The following is an 18,486-nucleotide window of genomic DNA, read 5'->3' on the forward strand; positions in this document are numbered from 1 at the left end:
ATAAATATCTTCGAAAATATCATCTTCATAAATAATATTTTCCGCCAAGATGACCAAGAATTTGTATCCATCCACGGAAACGAAACAAGGATTTCCGTGATGGATCTCTCCATCGATGGCCAACGATCCTTGGAACAAAAGCAAAATGTGCACGATGTGTTTTTTTTAAAAATAAAATACTATGATGGACTGTGTTTCAACTGCTACTATAACTATATACGAATTAATCGACGATATACATTCGTTGTAGTATTTCGTCAGGATGAGTGAGAAATTTATTAATTTATTAATTTATTAATCTTAGTCATAATTATGACAAGAAATTTTGGAGGAGAAGGAATTTTTGTAAATTTTATTGCATTTATTGAAGAGTTTGAAGGGAAATTTTTATCTTTCGATTGCTTGTTAAATTATTAAATTCTTTGAAAAAAGATTATTATATAATATAAAAATTGGAGAATAATTGATATTTAAGAAATAATATTTTAGAGATCAATTCAATGCAATGTTAGTTTTATTCGCTTCTACAACTTATCCTTTTTTTTTTTTGATATAAGAAGAAAGTTCTTTGATATATATTATAATTTCTCAAGTAAGAAAAGAATAAGAAAGTTTTAAGAGTGAATATCATTCATTTAGGAAACAAAAACAGTGACAAAATTTTATATTGTGAAATATTTTATAATACAATTTTTTTTACAATCAAATATGGAAAATAATAATTAATATACAAGAAATTCTTGTTTATCCATTGCAATTTTCTCTCTACGAGCCCATTCTTTCTTATACATCCTCTTTTCTCTAAAATTCCGTCTCCTTTCTAAACTTTCGCTAATTATGCATTGTTTATCTTTAATGCAGTTGCATTCAAGGGAGTCATTCTATCCCCCAAAGCTACGTGCACATCAACAAAACTCTAAAACTCTCATTTTCACTCTTCCTCATTTATCTCCATAAATATATACACAATAGACATAAATTCAAACTTCATAATACGCAAAACTCTATTTGAATTTTACTCGTATTACGCGCTCTCTTATTTATCGTGTATAACAACTTCCTTTTGAAATCGTTTCGACAATTACCACTTATCATTCCCAATATTATATACTTTCCTCAACTTTTCCCTTCCTACTTATTTTTCAAATAAATAAATAATTCACTAAACTCTAACTAAAACATTTCTACTACCTCTTCCCCCCTCCTGTCCACCATCGTCTTTCAAACCCCCCGTATATAAACGAATCGCTTACATACGCGCGTCTTCATCGATTTCACACGGGACGAAGCCAAATAAGACCGGTACGACAGGGGAGCTATCAATTCGCGGCAGATTCATGGGCCGAAAGGAAGGAGGAGAAAGGATAAGGTGGTGAGAGGACGGACAACGAAGCGGATCTATTTCGAGAATCGGCCACGAATCGCGTCGAGCATGACCGAGCACACCCAACCAACGTGATTTGAGGAGGAGGAGGAGGAGGAGGAGGAGAGACAGACAGATAGACAGACAGACAGAGAAAGAGAGAGAGGTGGTGTCTCGCTAATTGAGACGCCAGAGGCATCGACCAGAAACCAAAACGGAAGCATTAAGCTGCCCTAGCCTCGTCGTCGGATTCGCACACTCTCCCTTTCTATTCGCTCGATAAGCCAACTCGGCCAAATTGCCCCTCGATCCTGAGCAACAGAGGCGCGATCTTGGTTCCCGATCAACGAGGCGAAACCTATCGAATTCGTTTCAGCTTGAAACGCGCGGGTTTATTTTTTCCGCCCCGATTTATTTCGTTTGATATTTCGAGAAGGTTTGGGAGGAGGTTTGGGCAAGGAGGATGGACAAGGTTTGAACAAGTCGGATCTCTGAGCTCTTTTATCTTAGAAGAAAGTTTACAATAGATCGATTGAGTTTGCCTGTTCGAATTATTATTTTAAGATGGAAATCGGATCAAGTGGTAATTTGGCGCTAGTTTGGATTGGAACAGTGACAATGGATTTATAAAATAGTATTTTAAGATTTGGAAACTTTTCTCTGCGTTCGTTAATCTCATATCAAATTTTTAATCTAACGATGTATTTTATATCATATTTTTTTTCTTTTTTGAAATTTTTATCCAATTTTTAAATTTAAAAAAGAGAATAAAGTTATCGTAACACGATCAGGATCAAAAGAAAATTTCTTCTGAGTAAATTTTAATCTAGAATAACAGAATTTTACGATTTTAGAAACGCAGATAACACGAAGATGCGAAAAATCATCCCTTTCGCTCTTGCAATTGAGCAAGATTAAGATCGCAACGTCTGAAGGTTCTTCTTCTACTTCCACTACTATTTAAAAATTTCCCGTTTAACTTTCATTCACACGATCTAAATCGTGGCCGATGATGTGTTTTCACGCTAAAATTTACCCTGGTAAAGTGTTCCATCCAACAATATTACGCTTCCACGTTTGATCTCGCTTCTTCCTCAGACGTTGCACGGTACATCTTATGACGTGCCGGCGTTACTCGGCCTTGCCAAGTGGCGCATTTCATTCAGGATCGCCCCTCCCCCCGAATAAAGGCCACCCTATTTACTCGACCCTACTCCATTTCCGACCTATTATTCACCATTGCTGCAGTTTGCGCCGATAATCGCTTACAACACTGTGAAATTTGCGAAATAGGTGGAGTTTCAGGATAAATTTCGTTACCGATTAAATATTAAAATCGATCAAGGAAAAAATATGACGACGTCGATTTTAATTTCGTCACTGATTTCGTTCGTTTATTTAATGTCTACTAGTGATTGTTGAGAAAAGACGATGTGGGAAAAAGGGAGTAATTTTTTTTTTATTTGATGATGTGAAAAAAATTGATGCATTCATAATTTCATAATTTTTATGACGTGGAGGAATTTTTTCACATTGAAAATTTTTGAAATCTATTTATTTATCCATTTATATTTCTTTATTCCATCTTGTTATATAAATGATTAAATAATTTTAGAAACGTCTAATTGTAAATTCGTGTATCCCTTTATCAAACTTGGCGCGAAACTAATAGGAGGAAGTAATATGCAAGTTATAAATTACATATATATATATGTGTGTGTAGTTATGCTGTTACACGATAAAATTTGATTTCTGCAAAATAAACAAAATTTGTTTATGTCGCTATCAATGCCAAGAGCGAAATAATGTCTATTTCTGACCATCGTCGCTATACAGGTGAATGATCTGTACAGCTTTCGATTAAATTCCATGAAAAAAATTTTTCTTGTCAAAATTCCTCCTCCTTCAAACAAATAGATTTCTCAAATAATATTATAAGTTTCGCGCAACGTAGTTCATCTGAATTTTATTACATATTTAAATATTTCAACTTATTACATATTTAAATATTTCAGCTCGACGAATCGACTTCGTTGTAATTCACATTGGAAAAGACGTTGGCAAGCGAGCCGCATCTGCAACGGGAATTCCAATTCCGACTGCAACAGGTCTAAATAGTAACGAGCGCCTATCTTACGGCGTGTATAAATAAAGTTAGGGCCGCGAGCAATGACGTGGAAATCGCCGATGAAACGGACGCAGTTGTCGACGTCACGAAAACCGCGCCATCGACTCCGTAGAACGTCGTCGATTCGAAATATCCGGCCCACCACCGACCGATCGTTGCTTCCAGAAATTTTCCTAAGAATTTCAAAAATTGCAAAATTTCAAATTATTGGTTTATGTGTTGAGAAATTTTGTTCGAGAAAGAACGTTTGTCAAAGAAAATTGTTTATGGGCCTGATTGATTGATGGAAATTTATCAGCTCTGGCGCATTTGGATTAAGATAAGAAATTAGAGATAAGAAGATAAGAAAATTTCACACATTTTTAGAATTATTAAATTTACAATACAATTATTTTGAGGAAGATGATAAATTTATGGATAAACTCATGTATAATCTATTTTAAATAATATATATCTGAATATTGTTCCATAATGTAATAAATATAAAAATGTACCACTAACTAACGAATGAAAATTTATACAATTTCTTAAGACAAGCAAATTTAATTATTATTAACTTCTAAACTAAAAAAAATAAAATTCTAGCAAAAAGAATAGAGAGATAATGATAAGTCAAAGAAGATAATAAAAATATCATCAACAAATTTCAGTAAAAAAAAAAAAAAAAAAAAAATATCATTGACGCGTTAAAATAAAAGGAAATCATGTCGGAAATCGTTGCTAAAAGTGTTACACCATGAATTGAACATGCTCAAATTATTCGTGACAGCATCACTGGTGCTGTCACGACCTTGTGCGGCTTCTATCCACGATGATGTCATCATGACCGATTAATGCTTCCGCCAAAATCGTCGACCCACACTTCACCGGCCTCGCAAGGGGCCATCGATCTCGTAATCGCCACGATTTACAATCGCCGGTACAATTTTAGGCCAAACGGTAAATTGCAAAACTGACAATGAGAATTCAACGAAACGCGATCATTGTCGACATTTATAAGTCGAAACGCGATATTATTTCGATATTTAACGATAAAAAAAAAAAAAAAGCTTCATAAAATACTTCTTTCAAAACGATTCAATAAATGCAATAAAAGTAACAATTTAATATATACAATGTCAAATTGTATATACGATTATTTATTTCAATGAAGACATGGAATCTTCCCTTGTCACAATTAAGTCAAAAGTCCTTCCTCCTACACTTTTATATTAATCAACGCGTCATCAAAAAAAAAAAAAAAAAAGAAAAAAAAGAATCGTTCCACGAAACGATACAGTTTCGTTTAACGTCACTTTGCTCGCTCGTTGCCAATTTACAAATGCTTAGAATTTTATCGAAGGTGTGAATTGCGGAGACCACGATGTCGTCACCTTATGCTCCTCGAGGCGCAAGGTCGGCCGACCTAAACGCAAGGCGAGATTTTTGTCAAGACACCTCGGCCTGTGCCAAGAATTTCGCGATCCACGAGTATACGGATGCGTGTGATTGCACGCCGTTTCTTTCTACGTAACGGTATGTTATCTACGTAGCCCGAGGAACACGTAGCGATCAGGTGGTCGCCAGATTTTCCGAGAAATCGCAACAATAGAAACTTACTTTTCAATTAAAATTATCGATTTGTAATTTGTGCAAATCTCATTTTTCCGGGCGGGAATAAATAAAATATCTTTTGCAATTCTAATTTGAAAATAAATTTTATATATCTGTGTTATCAAGTTGTAATACGATTAAATGTCATAAATCGTATTCTTCGAATTTTATGAAAAAAAACTTATTAACTTGGTTGTGTAGTGGATATTGTTATTTTTAGAAATAAAAGGTGAAAGTAATATGTGCATTAGTATAGAATTCTATAAAGGAAAGGAAACATTAAGAGAATTAAAATGGTATAAGGAAATGGTGCGTAAGTAGACGAAGTTCGTTCATAGTCAGACTGAAATTTATTTTTTCTTATAAATGCATTGATGCAATTCTATGAAATTCCTTGAGAAAAAAGTGTTGTATTCTGATAAAAAAAAATACCTTCTTTGCTTCATTAATTAAATTAAGTTTAAATATTTATTAACATGATACATAAATATCGTAAATTGTTTGAAATTTTCTTTTCCACGTGATGTGAAAAAAAAAAATCGTGTCTCGTAACTTGTAATTTGAACTCTCAAGGCTTTCAAGTTCTTGCAATTAATACTATAAGGTTTCCTGATGTAAGTTTCCTTTTTTAATAGGTTTCCAATATCCTACTTATTTTAGCAATATCAGCACAGTTTGAAAATGTAAAAGTATAATACTCACTCTATTTATCATTTTATTTAATTCGCATAATCATTCTTAACAAATAAAAAATTCATTCTACTTTTCTAACAAAATTACTTTCTAATCATTGAAAATAATTCTATGAAACAATTTATAATTTAATTCATTTAAACTTAATCCGTTTTAATCTCAATTTTATCTTTACTTCTTAATCTATTTTTAAAAGATACTTAATCATTCGTCATTTAATATACTTTGATTCCCCCCAATAAAACTAATTTAATCTCCGTGAAATAATTATCTTCTTTTTAATCTAAAAAAAAAAATTCATTACTTATAAATACATTTTTCCTTACGATAAAAAGAGCCACTATGTATCTAAAATTTAATTTAAACGCTAATCTAAACGTTTCAAAGGTGTTAACAGGGAGAGTATATCTTGTCATTAGGATTGCGCATCGAATCACCTCAAAGTAACATCGTTATGACAAATCTACTAAACGTTTCAGAGTAACCAACCTCCACCATAAATCTCGCGGCTCACTGTCACACGAGTCACAAATTAAGACTGTGGAATAATTAGTCACGCGAAGATTGGATTCGTCTCCCTATACCCAACTCTCTATCTATCTATTTATTTATTACTTACCTATTTTTCATCCGCAACTCGTATCGATTTAATTAATTAATTAATTTTTCCCGATTGAGAGGATAACAAAGGAAAAGGGAAAAAGAAAGAAAGGAAAGTGTGATGAAAATTGGAAATCGAGGAATAAAAGTTTCGATTCGAGCGATTAAAACGAGAGTCGAATAAAGTCTCATAAAGAAATAGAAACGTGGATAGCTCTTTGGAGATTCGCGAAATTCGTCGTCGTGCAAATTATTCGTCGTTGCTCCTGACGTTCGATTAATCATCGTAATTTCCACTTATTTGTTTGTCTGGCAACCGTTGAATTATTCCCTGGCGCTTCGAGGGAAAACCGATCCCTTCCTGTCGCTTCCGTTTCCGGAATTACATCACTCAAAGAGATTTTCCTTTGCCAGGTAGGCGGGGATCCGATTCTGTCGCACCCCCATTTTATGGATGAAAGTGTTAAATTGATTTCAAAATGCGAAGCGGGATTGAAGTGGGATTAAACCGATCGATATTTCGAAAGCGAATTTCCCGTAACGTTTTATTGCGCGTTAACACTCTTCCCGTTTTATTATTATTGTTGCCAAAGTGTGAAATCGAAGGTGGTTAACCTTATTAAAATATCTCATTAAAATATCTTTAAAGTGAATTTTATTCCATCACGAATTTTATCCTATTAAAATTTTCTATTTCTTGAAAGGGAGGAGAAGGATCAATGAGTTTTTTTATTGCGAAATTCCATTTCCAAAAATATAAAAAAAAAATAGGGAACCGATCGTGAAAATCCCGAAGATGAAGAAGAGAATGAACATTCATTTTATTGTATAAAATGTTATATTATAAAAAAAAAGAAAAAAAAAATCGAATAAATTTCGATCTCATTCAACTTAATCTACCAAAAAAAAAAAAAAGAAGACAAATTCGTTCGACGCAAAACAACGAAAATACGTTACAAAACAACGTGAAATGACAACGTATATAGCTTCCCCGTATATCCTCACTATCTGCGTACAAAATCCGTGAATTTACGCGTTGTAAAGCGTGGATATACATAGCGTGGATATACATTGCAGTTTCGCGTGATTACACTTCGACGAGAGAGAGAAAGAGAGAGAGAAAGAGAGAGCTCTAAAATCTGGCCGATAATCCAAATTTTCGCGTTCTCGTTTGCGTGGGAAATTCGTGAAAATTTCTAGGAACGGATGCTAATGTAATCAGCTACACCGGAAATTCGTTGATTCGGAAGATGGATGAATGGAGGAGGCGGGAAAAATGACACGGAGACGACCACCTTGCGGACCTTGCACCACCTCGTAAATCTCGCGTCTTTTACCGTAAGACTAGAGATTAATAACCACCGACCCGGCGGCCATCGTATTTGCATCTAACGCGTATTTGTACCGCGTGTCCGTATAAATTTCCTCGGGCAATCTGCTTCTCGTCGAACGTGGTGGTTTAACAACGAGATCATTTTTCCTTTTTTTTTTTTTTTTTTGAATGAAGCTAAATAAAAATGGGATAAATGATGGAGAGGTAGTGGAAGTATTTGTGGGTTCGATGATTCGAGTGATTTGGATTTGGATAAAAAATTAGGTGAAAAATTTCACATTTTACAAATTTCTATATAAATTTTAATATTGGAGAAATGTGGCTGATTTCGAAAAAAATCGAAGAATTTTTGTTAATGAGATCAATCGATTATGTATCCCTATTGTATTATAAATAGCTATTAAAGTAGATAATTCCTTAAAATTGGAATAACTTAATGTTTCTACTCTGAAAATTAAATGATTTTTTTTTCAGAAATTAAAGGTTAAAGAAAATTAGAAAATTTAAAGTAATTAAAATTTCATAATAAATGCGAAATAATTTTTCATAAGTAAAAACATTGAAAACTATCGAATACTTAATGATTTATTAAAATTGATAGTAAAATTAAACCTATATAGTTAGATCTGTGTATCACAACAAAATCTAATATTAATCTTGCCACGAGTATTTGTATGTTTTTAGTAACCCAAAAAGTCTGTAACTCATCATTTTGACAAGTTTGGTTCTTCCAATATTAAATTATTCGTGAACTGTTTATAATTGCTTAAAATAATTTGAAAAAACGAAGGATTTTATTCAGTGAGCTAATTTTTTGATTATTGTAATACATGTTCAGATAAATTAATTGTTAAAGTTTCTTATAAAATGATTAATGCTGTTCGTAATTGACGAATTGTCAATTAATTTTGTATTAATTAGAATATCAATTTGATTGTGTACATAGCTTATCGATTCAACTAACAATAAATTTAATTACAGAGAATTTGCTATTAAAAATATCTAGAAATTCTATACTGAATATTATTAAATGAAATTGAATTAATTCTATATTATATATATTATATTATATATAAAATTGCCACGAAACAAATTTTTTATACACAACATATAGATTATTAAAATTCAAATCTGAATATATTCAACTTTTATCTAATACATATTTATTTCAAATTTGTATAAAGAATTTATGATTAGCAATAATCAATCAATTCAAAAGTTTAATCGATCCCCAAATATTTATCATTCCACTTTATAACCAATATCCAAAATTTTTCACTTCTTTCTTTCTAACAATAAAACGAAAAAACAATCTATGAATTATGAGTAATTCTAAAAAATTCAAAATGAATTCTCCCGAAAGATCAAAGCAACCCATTTTTTTTTTAAATTATTTTCATCCACCATAATACAACATAAATTTCAAATAGAAATTAAGTTTAAAAAGCAATCGAGCAAAATGAAATATATTTTTTAACAGATGTTCATCCATGTAAAACGAATGCTGATCGAAGCCTCGCCCAGACCTTGGTGCTATTTTAAAAGCACATCAGTGCTTCAATTCGATTTCTCGAATCTATTCTAGCCAGCAAGAAACGACGATTTATCGTCTTCGAATCGATTGTACATCCTTCCAATCGATCCGCCAATTTCAAATCGATTATCGAGCAAGAATAGAAACGTGGATAAAAACGATTTTACTTTCTTTTTTTTCTTTTTTTAAAAAGTTACTAATTTCGTAATGTAATATGAGCTATAGATGCTCCTATTTGTTCGACTTAAACACTTTCATTTTGGGCGTCAAAAATTATCCATCTTCATTTAGAGGAAATCCCTTAGGCTATGACGTTCCATATTTGTTCTTTTTTAATTGTTTCCGCGATTTGTTCGACATTCGAATCATTCGATTGTAGAAACTAATTTTTTTTTTCGAGATTCGATGCTTGAAATATTTTATTTTTAAGAATATATATTTATAAGTTATAAGAGATTGTGTAAATGTAAAAATATATTTCTATCGATTATTGACTAATATTTTGCGCAAGATGATCTTCGAAATTATTAAATAATTTTAAAAAGAAATAATCGTGAGGAAAGTAAACTTTTATAACTTTCTGTTCCGAGTAAAGTAAATACTTTTTGATTGATCACTTCAGTGGCGATAAATTAAATATAGATATGTTTACTCGACAATCAATCAATTAGATTAATATTAATATTATTTCCACTTGTTTGACATGGCTTTATTTTTAATTTCCATAATATGATTCATAAGCATGATTTATGCATAATACGAGTTTCGAGGAAAATGACTAAACTTTCGAATAGAAGAAGTTTCAAGAAATAAATCGTTCAGGAAATAGACTCATACTCTTACACACATTCCAGAATCCTAAAAATTTCGTCCTAATCTAATCACATCCAATTTTGATTCCATTCTAAAAAAGACAACTCCCTTTCTCCCTTTACCGCCAAATTTCAAATCTCCCCGCACGAACAACATATTCTTCGAATACAAAAAAATCCTTGGCCTCCAGTTCGACGAAATTTTTCAAAATCAACATCGAGGAACGAAAATTAATTAATTAACCGGAAGAGGATCGCCATCCTTCGACGATTGAACGGAGGAGGAGGGATCTAATGTCAATGTTCGATTCTCCGATTTCAACGTTTCCTGTCCCCTTCGTTCTCCGGTTTCAACGTTCCCCGAAAACTGTATCCAACCGATGAAATTTATGCGAATGATAATTCAACGTCTTCCCTCGCGACACGACAATGATAATAACGATGGGAATGATTTAGTCGGAATTACTCGAGGAGGGAAGGAGTGCACGTGTTCCTAACGGATTAATACTTCAAGACGGCCAAAACTATGTCTATCTTCGACACGTCTATATGGAACGTCCGGAGGAGAGGGACAGCGGGCTGAAATTATCCTCTTGCCAAGCCCAACCGATCCGAACCGAGTTATTATTGAAAGCCTTCCGCGAGATCCCGGCCGGCGACGTGTTTAATTAAATAAATATTTATCCACGCGGCGCGAAACCGATTTGCGAAACCGATCTGGATATGATCGAACTCGTTGTTTTCACTCGTCGAAAAATACTTTTCCCACTTTTCGACCCAGGTGAAACCTCGTGGAGAAATTTCGTCGTCTCGTTTTCCTTTTTTTGAGAAATATCTATCTATTTTCGAATAACAACGATGGATATTTTCTTATCCATGTTGAAATTGATTTAAAGAAATTTGGTATTTGTTGAGAGAGAATTTTTATCCTTGCTTCGATATTTGCTTCGAGGATGGAAATCTTATATTCTTGCGGAGAGAAAATTTTTAAGAAAGATCGAATTTCATTGTTTCTAAAAGAGAAATAGATCGAATGAAGATGTGTATACGAAAGTTGACAGTTACTTTCTTTTCATTTCACTGAAAAAACACGATTCTCAAAGGAAAATCGGTGAACGGAAGCGGCCAAAACACGAGCGGTTCATCATCGACAAACAAACCTATCGCGTAAACCTTGTCAGGAAACGAGGCATCGCATAATCGGCGCGGGACAAAAGGCGATTATCATTAATCGGAAGTCCCAATCGCGAGAGATTCTCGGCGGGGCATTCATCGGCCGGATTTACGCCACCTCCCCCATCTTCTCGTTTCGTGTCCGTTGCCAGATCTAAAACCGTCGTCGTACCGACAATGACGTAGAATCCGAGTAAATCGCGCCCGTTGTGCCCGCTCATTTTGCATTTAAACGCCGCGCCGCCCGACTAATCTTTCTTATCCCGCGCCGCGTGTCGCTTCGCCGCGTCGATTTAATTTCGTGCCCGAACTACCCTTTTGTCTTTCAAAAGCTCGACACCACCCTCAATGGATCGCACAACTTCGTTGGAAACCGTTCCAATTCCTTCCTTGCCCCCCCCCCTCCCCCAATTTTAAATTGAAAAAAGAAGGAAGCTGGAAGTTTCGCGTGGAATCGTTCGTTTCTATTTTCGCCCCTCTCTTATTCTTTCTCTTTCTCTCTTTTTGTGTAGGATTTCTTGAAGAACGCGGTGTTTCGTTTGTTGTTAGAAAAAATGTTTCTCGTTTCGTTTACCAATGTAAATCTTTGGGAACGAACTGTGAACATTAAGGGGATGGAAGGTTTCTTTTTCTTAGATTCTTAGATGGTCTGTTTGGAAATGGACAGTGTAAAACGTGGTTTTATCGATGCCTATAATTTCGTAATTTTTAGTTCTGAATTAATAAATAGATTATAAATTAAAAATGGACAATCGTGTCCAGTTTACATTTGATTTCGAATCTATGTTTATATATATTTTCCTCGATACGTCGATTTTACACATTAGACTTGAATAAACTGAATTAGATTTGAATCATATTATGTGCAATAAAATCTCGAATCATTCCAAATATTATCAAATAACTATCGAAATTTATAGAATCTCTAAAAACCTAAACTTATCATTAAATCCTCTAATTTTATTATCAACAACTAATAAAAATGATATAATCATAGAAAAATATATATAAAAATTTTCACACATGTAAATTGACTATGAATTTTAAATATTTTATCTAAAATAAATTATCTTATAATGTTAATGCTGTATCGCAATAAATATTACAAATATTACAAATATTTGTATGACTGCTAACAATTTTTAAAAAATTAAATTTATATACTATTAAAATTTATATACTATTCCTTAACTTTGCACGAATATTGAACCAAACGAATGGCTAATTTTATTTAGAAATATATAAAAGTAAAAAAATGTATAAAATAAATGTATAAAATAAAGTCATACAAAATAGTTATACGAGAATAAAAATTGCGTCAATAATTACCATTTAAAATTAGCCATTAAATCAAAAATTTGTGCATTTCAATTTATGGCATCTTTGATCCGCCCACATTCGATAATATTTTTGATCTATATTTATTACGTAACTAGTAAATACTAAAGTCTGTTAATTGCATCTAACTTGGCTAACTTCAAATAACTCTCAAATATAAATCACATCTAGTCAATAAATATCATTAATCATTAAAATATTTGTAATATATCTTATAAAAAAGAAATCATGAAATAAAATATGTAAATTTTTAAAAAAAAAAAAAAAGTATTCACGATATAAAGCAACTAATGCCAATGAAAGTTCGGAATTCTGTTTTTATATACAGTTTATTCATTGTTGGACACGACGGATATTATTAAATAAAATTACGCGCAAAATAAAATCGATAAATAAATCGCAGGAAAATTCACGAATCGAAATAAGTCGATTTCGCCCAGTCATCCTTGACGAATATATCAAAATAAACCGAGATTTTCGACTAAGCGTCGTCGAACAGAAGTCTGGGCGTTTATTTTTGGCGTACACGAATCGTATTCCCAAAAAAAAAAACGCCTTAAATATCCATGCATTCTTATTCAACGTTCCAATCGTTATTCGATTCGATCATATATTTATTGATACACCGTCATTTATTATCGTTACAATTATTTATGAGAGCTAAAGTGAACAAACATAATTCGAAATTTAAGGCGATGGAGAGAACACGACGTGTTTGTAATAAACGCCCACGTCAAGGCGTCACGACGAATCTCAGTTACCGTAATCGCACGTGTCACTTAAATATGTCGTCACTTACTTCTTGGATCTTGTAGCTGGTCCGAATCGTCTTTCGTTTGGTAGTTGTAACCTCGTAAGTCTCCTCGACGGTGGGCGCCTCGTCGTCTTCATTGTTATTGCCATTGTTTTCGTTGTTGAAACCATCCTTGTTGTTCCCTGACAGAGTGTCAGGACTGAGGACGTCCATAGCATCCATTCCCGCGTTTTCCGTATCAGCTTCCAGATTGAACAATCGTATGAACGAACTAACCGTTCGAGAAAAATTCGAAGCGTATTATCGATATTTCGATCAACGTTCGATTGATACGTAAATGACACGGGAGAGGGTTATGTACACCGAGAATGATATGAATGTGAACGAATACGCCCGAAACGACTGTAAATTGGCTCGTACAACAAACACGCGAAAAATTTCGATGAATAACTGACGAAACTATTCCAGGATCGACGAAGTACTGCACGAAGCGGAGAGACTAACCGTACTAAAGCACCACGGTTCGAGAAATCCGTCGCGAACACGTTCCCGCGCGCCTTTCAACGGCGAAAATAGATTCTCAAATTTTCCCGAAGCAAGTGCACGCGTCGTGACTGTGTTAAATTCGTTGTTCACCACTGCGATAAATATTTTGCCACAAATCACGATTTGATCAGAATCACTATTCTCTTTGGTACAACTGTATTCGGTGTCTTCGTTTAAAATTATTTCTTACGACTGATCACGTTCGAACATGTCTGCAAGGAAACGCGCCATGAAGCCATACAATTGACACTTGCGAGACTTTTATCGATTATCGAAAAAATCGAGTGTTGCGATATACATGGCTTCCCTCGGTGTTAAAATCCTACTTGCTTATTTCATTCTCTTTTCTGTATTCATTTATTTATTTTATTTACATTTTTTGTGTATTGTGTGAAAAGAAATATAATTGTGATGAAAATTTGTGATGAGAATTTGTGATGAAGAATTAATAGTTCGCAAGTTGAAAAGTATAACTCTGAATTCAATAATTCAATTAACGGTAGGAAATTTAAAAATTTTATTTTAAAATAATTTCTTCTATAATATATATTTAAATAAATATTGCTTCTCTTATTCCATATGTAAATTGTTTCACATCATTTTTTATTTTATAAATGAAATTTATTTTGCAATGAAATCAATTTGCTTATGTGTTAGAAAATAAAAAATTGCCAATCGTGTGTATTACATTGTCAAAGTTTAGGCATTCATGCCATCTGATGGTAGTTAGGTTAACTAAAATCATCGAAATACACGATTAAAAATGTTTCAATTATGTATTTAATATTCATCAGTCAATAATATTCGTTTCTTTCTCTTAATATTAATACAACTATTTGTTCGAGATATAAATATATTTATAAAAATCACAGTGAAGTCAATAAGGCATATTCGAACGCAAACACATATATTCACGATACATTTTGTTGCGTCCATTTAGCTTAATGTGTTCAAATAAGCGTAACCTGCCAATAATTTTATTATAACACGAAGTTATTAAATAAAAAGATGTATCAACAATTTTTTATAATATCAAAGTCATTGATTGATTCATTCGTATAAATGTATCCAGAAAGATTTCTTTTCTCATAATTATGAGTTTATTTAGTTTATCTGATGGGTTTTCAATTGCAATAAATCTTGAGGTCTGTAAACTCCAACTTCTGTAATAATGCCCTTAATGAGGTTAGCCGGAGTTATGTCAAATGCTGGATTCCAACATTGTATCCCAGGTGCTGCAATTCGTTGATCATTTATATGAGTTAATTCCCTTTCTGGTCTTTCTTCAATAATAATATGATCACCACTAGGAATACTGAAATCAATAGAGGTTCTGGGAGCTGCTACGTAAAAAGGTACATTGTGATATTTAGCAACTATGGCAATCTAAAAAAACAAAATAAAATTAATCATGTATGCAATAAATATTTAACAAAATCCCAATTATAAGACGATTGTTGCATATATTACTTGATAAGTTCCAATTTTATTAGCTGTATCGCCATTTGCTGCAACTCTATCTGCACCAACAACTACAGCAGAAATATTTCTTGACTTCATAAGTGCTGCCACCATGTCATCGCAGATAAGAGTAGCTGGAATATTTTCATATACTAATTCATATGCAGTCAATCGTGCTCCTTGATTATATGGTCTAGTTTCAGAACAATATGCTAATTCTGTAAGGGTAATTAGTACTACACAATTTTATTATTTAAGACATAAAAATTAAAAAAATATGTAAATGTTACCAAGACTATTTTTCTTGTGAAGCGATCTTATAACACCTAAAGCTGTGCCATAACCTGCTGTTGCAAGGCTACCCGTATTACAATGGGTTAAAATTCTAACAAAATTATCCCCAGATACATTTTTTAAAATTTCTTGAGCTCCATAATCTCCAATAGCTTTGTTATCTGCAATATCCTTTTCTAACATAGCTTCTATAGCTTTGATAAACCTATAAGCATTATCATTAATAGTAATGATATCAAAGACAATTTAATTTTGCTAGATTTAAACCAATTCTTATACCTTTCTTGCATTTCTATTACATTAACAGTCTCATCTTTACTGAGTTTATTAGCCAGTTGAATTAATTCATCGGCCGCTATTTTCATATTTACTGCTGTTGGTCTAGCAGAGACCAAGTAATTTAATTTGCCTTCAACATCTTGTCGAAGACTCTTCTTGTCAATATATTTTTCATTCTTGATCTCTGTTGCCAAACTTAAACAACCCACAATAGCAATAGCTGGGGCACCTCGAACCTATGTCAAAAAAATAAAAAAATATCAAAAAAAAATCAACTAATAAAATACAAAAAATCTTTAATTCTCTCTACTGAAACAATAATAAATCGACTCACGGCAAACGATTTAAATGAACTAATTCATCCAATTAAAATTTTGTTCGCGCGAATCAAATTGCTATAGTTTTCTTTATTGCAATTTAACTATTCAAAACGCATTTAGCTTTTTATTGTTCGTCAATCGAAGCGTTGAAATGTCATATCAATTCATATCTTTCGCATTTATGCCCGTACACAACCTACATTTAACGCGAACAGAATCGACGCGACATAGATCGAAATAAAAATTTTCACCCTTCATTCAATCAATAAGTAATATACCTGCATATTATTGATGACTTTCCAGCCGTCCTCCACACCTCTGACAGAGATATACCGGGACATTGCCGGTAGTAATATTTGATCAAGTATTTCTAGCTTGCCATTTTCCCATTTAATCGCTTGAAGCGTCATTTTAATCCGTCAAATATGAACACGTGTCTTGTGAGGCACTGAGTGACAATATACTTGCAGATTCGAGACGCGGTTAACAGAACCGCGGCTTCTTAGTTTCTGAATGAAACGAGACTCCGTTCATTTGAAGCTCACGTGTACTTCGAATGGCCGTGAAGCCTATCGTAACGACACTACCGACGTACTGTGAAGGTATCACGTGTACAGACGTATCTTGTGCCTATGTATGAATTAGCCCCGCATTCAGCGCTATCTGTCGACGTCTGAACTAACTAAACACCCTCTTTAAGCGGAAGTCTTATTGGACGAATTATTCAATATTATTACGGTAATCCTAAGAAAATATGTACAACGAAGCTTAGAAAATCTTTAAGAAATCTAGAAATATCTAAAATAAGTCAAACAATATTTGGGAAAAAATAAATAGCATTTTTTATTAATAACTTTGATGCTAATAATGAAACTCACGATATAAACTTGTTACATTTATTTCAAAAAAATTAAAAAAAAAAAAAAAAAGGAAAGAAAAATTCTATTTGTTAATAAAAAGTTTCAAACTATTCCTTACTAAATATTATCAATTTTTCAATTTTTCAATATCGTGATATCTATATATACAGATTCAATCAAGATCAATCAAATAAAATTTTATTTATTTGTTTATTATTAAAAATTGTAATAATTTTATCACGTCTTGAACAATTTTTAATTTTCAACAAATAACAAACTCATATTACGATCCAACTTATCGTGCATTTGTAAATAATTCACATGATTGTGTACAATATACATTGTAAGATAACTGCAGAATATTCTGCCAACAATATCATTGAAAACATTATATCATTTTTTTTTTACGAGTCAACTATTATATATGTATGTTTATATATTAAAAATTTAAAAAATGTTTCATTTCTAAAATGACTAATTGTCATTTAAATATCAATTTTTCTGTCATAATAATTCAGTATACGATTATTTTCACGACATTGTAATTTTTCAATAAAATCTTTCTAATATAATTTTGAAAAGAAGTTTTTATACTTCTTAATCTTTTTAATTTCACTCTACTTATTTAATTTTATGTTAATTTAATTATTAAAAATTATTCGCTACATTTTTTAATTTATTTTTTCTAAATTAAATAATAAAAGAAATAATTATAGTATTAAACTTTTTATTCTTGGATCTTTTTTCTTTTCTCCTTTTTGCTTTGTTTGAAGAACTTGAGTCGAGTAATTCATAGCGAAGAGTACTTTCTTTTAGTTGAAAATTTTACCTGAAAATTTTACCTGAAAATTTTACCTGAAAATTTTACCTGAAAATTTTATGTGAGGTAATTGTCGTGATTCATGAATGACGCATACGGCACATAATATATTGCTTTTCACTAATTATGAATTTTCTAGCATGTCTACAATGATATTAGGTTGACGAAAAATAAATAACCAATTTAAATAAGTTAGAATTTACTATTCTGTTATATTCTGGTAAATATTTATTATCTTCAATGATCTTTATATCAATAAGATAAGATTTTATAAAATATAATATAGAATTATTATTTCTACGTATTTTTAAATAAATTTTTTACCTCATGAAGAACGATAACATTGTTTTTCCTCGCGTATTTGAAATTAATAATAATAACAATTAAATGCATAATATAATTATGTATTGATAGAATCAATTTAATTAAATAATACGAATCTTTTGAAGTAGAAATTTCTGCCATCAGAATTGATATGATAATCGAAGCTTTGCAGAAAATTTATTAATTTAATAGCTATAAATTACCAATTGATCAAAATTTTATAATCGTCAATCTGTTTTAAAAATTCACAAGCTTGACCAA

General features: G+C 32.1%; 2 protein-coding genes across 13 annotated transcripts in view; both read right to left on the reverse strand.

Annotated features, from left to right (window-relative positions):
• The window catches only part of LOC122716310 (tropomodulin), a 161,113-nt gene extending 147,111 nt beyond the window's left edge, over positions 1 to 14,002 (reverse strand). For 2 of the 10 annotated variants that reach the window (XR_006346995.1, XM_043939249.1), the window contains exon 1: positions 13,367 to 13,994. Coding sequence is in view for 7 of the 10 variants with exons in the window: in XM_043939249.1 (XP_043795184.1) it covers positions 13,367 to 13,543 (177 nt within the window). In the remaining 3 variants the exon portion in view is untranslated. Of the gene's footprint in view, positions 1 to 13,366 lie in introns of all 10 variants that reach the window. The other 8 variants (XR_006346996.1, XR_006346997.1, XM_043939246.1 and 5 more) reach the window with 5 other exon arrangements.
• A 626-nt stretch (positions 14,003 to 14,628) lies between these two features.
• Positions 14,629 to 16,788, reverse strand: LOC122716268 (methylthioribose-1-phosphate isomerase). Of its 3 annotated transcripts, none has more exons than XM_043939181.1 (5): positions 16,500 to 16,788; positions 15,902 to 16,137; positions 15,619 to 15,827; positions 15,338 to 15,462; positions 14,629 to 15,253 (listed from the first exon to the last, which is right to left on the reverse strand). In XM_043939181.1, exons 1-5 carry the CDS (start codon positions 16,629 to 16,631, stop codon positions 14,972 to 14,974), a joined length of 984 nt encoding a protein of 327 aa, XP_043795116.1. In that variant the 5' UTR covers positions 16,632 to 16,788; the 3' UTR covers positions 14,629 to 14,971. The 3 variants fall into 3 exon arrangements, with proteins under 3 accessions (XP_043795116.1, XP_043795115.1, XP_043795114.1); XM_043939180.1 differs by having other exon boundaries at positions 15,338 to 15,546; XM_043939179.1 differs by having other exon boundaries at positions 15,338 to 15,564.
• Between the last annotated feature and the right edge of the window lie 1,698 nt (positions 16,789 to 18,486).

The sequence above is a fragment of the Apis laboriosa genome, unplaced genomic scaffold (assembly GCF_014066325.1).
Source record: "Apis laboriosa isolate Shangri-la unplaced genomic scaffold, ASM1406632v1 scaffold43_cov150, whole genome shotgun sequence".
Lineage (NCBI taxonomy): Eukaryota > Metazoa > Arthropoda > Insecta > Hymenoptera > Apidae > Apis > Apis laboriosa.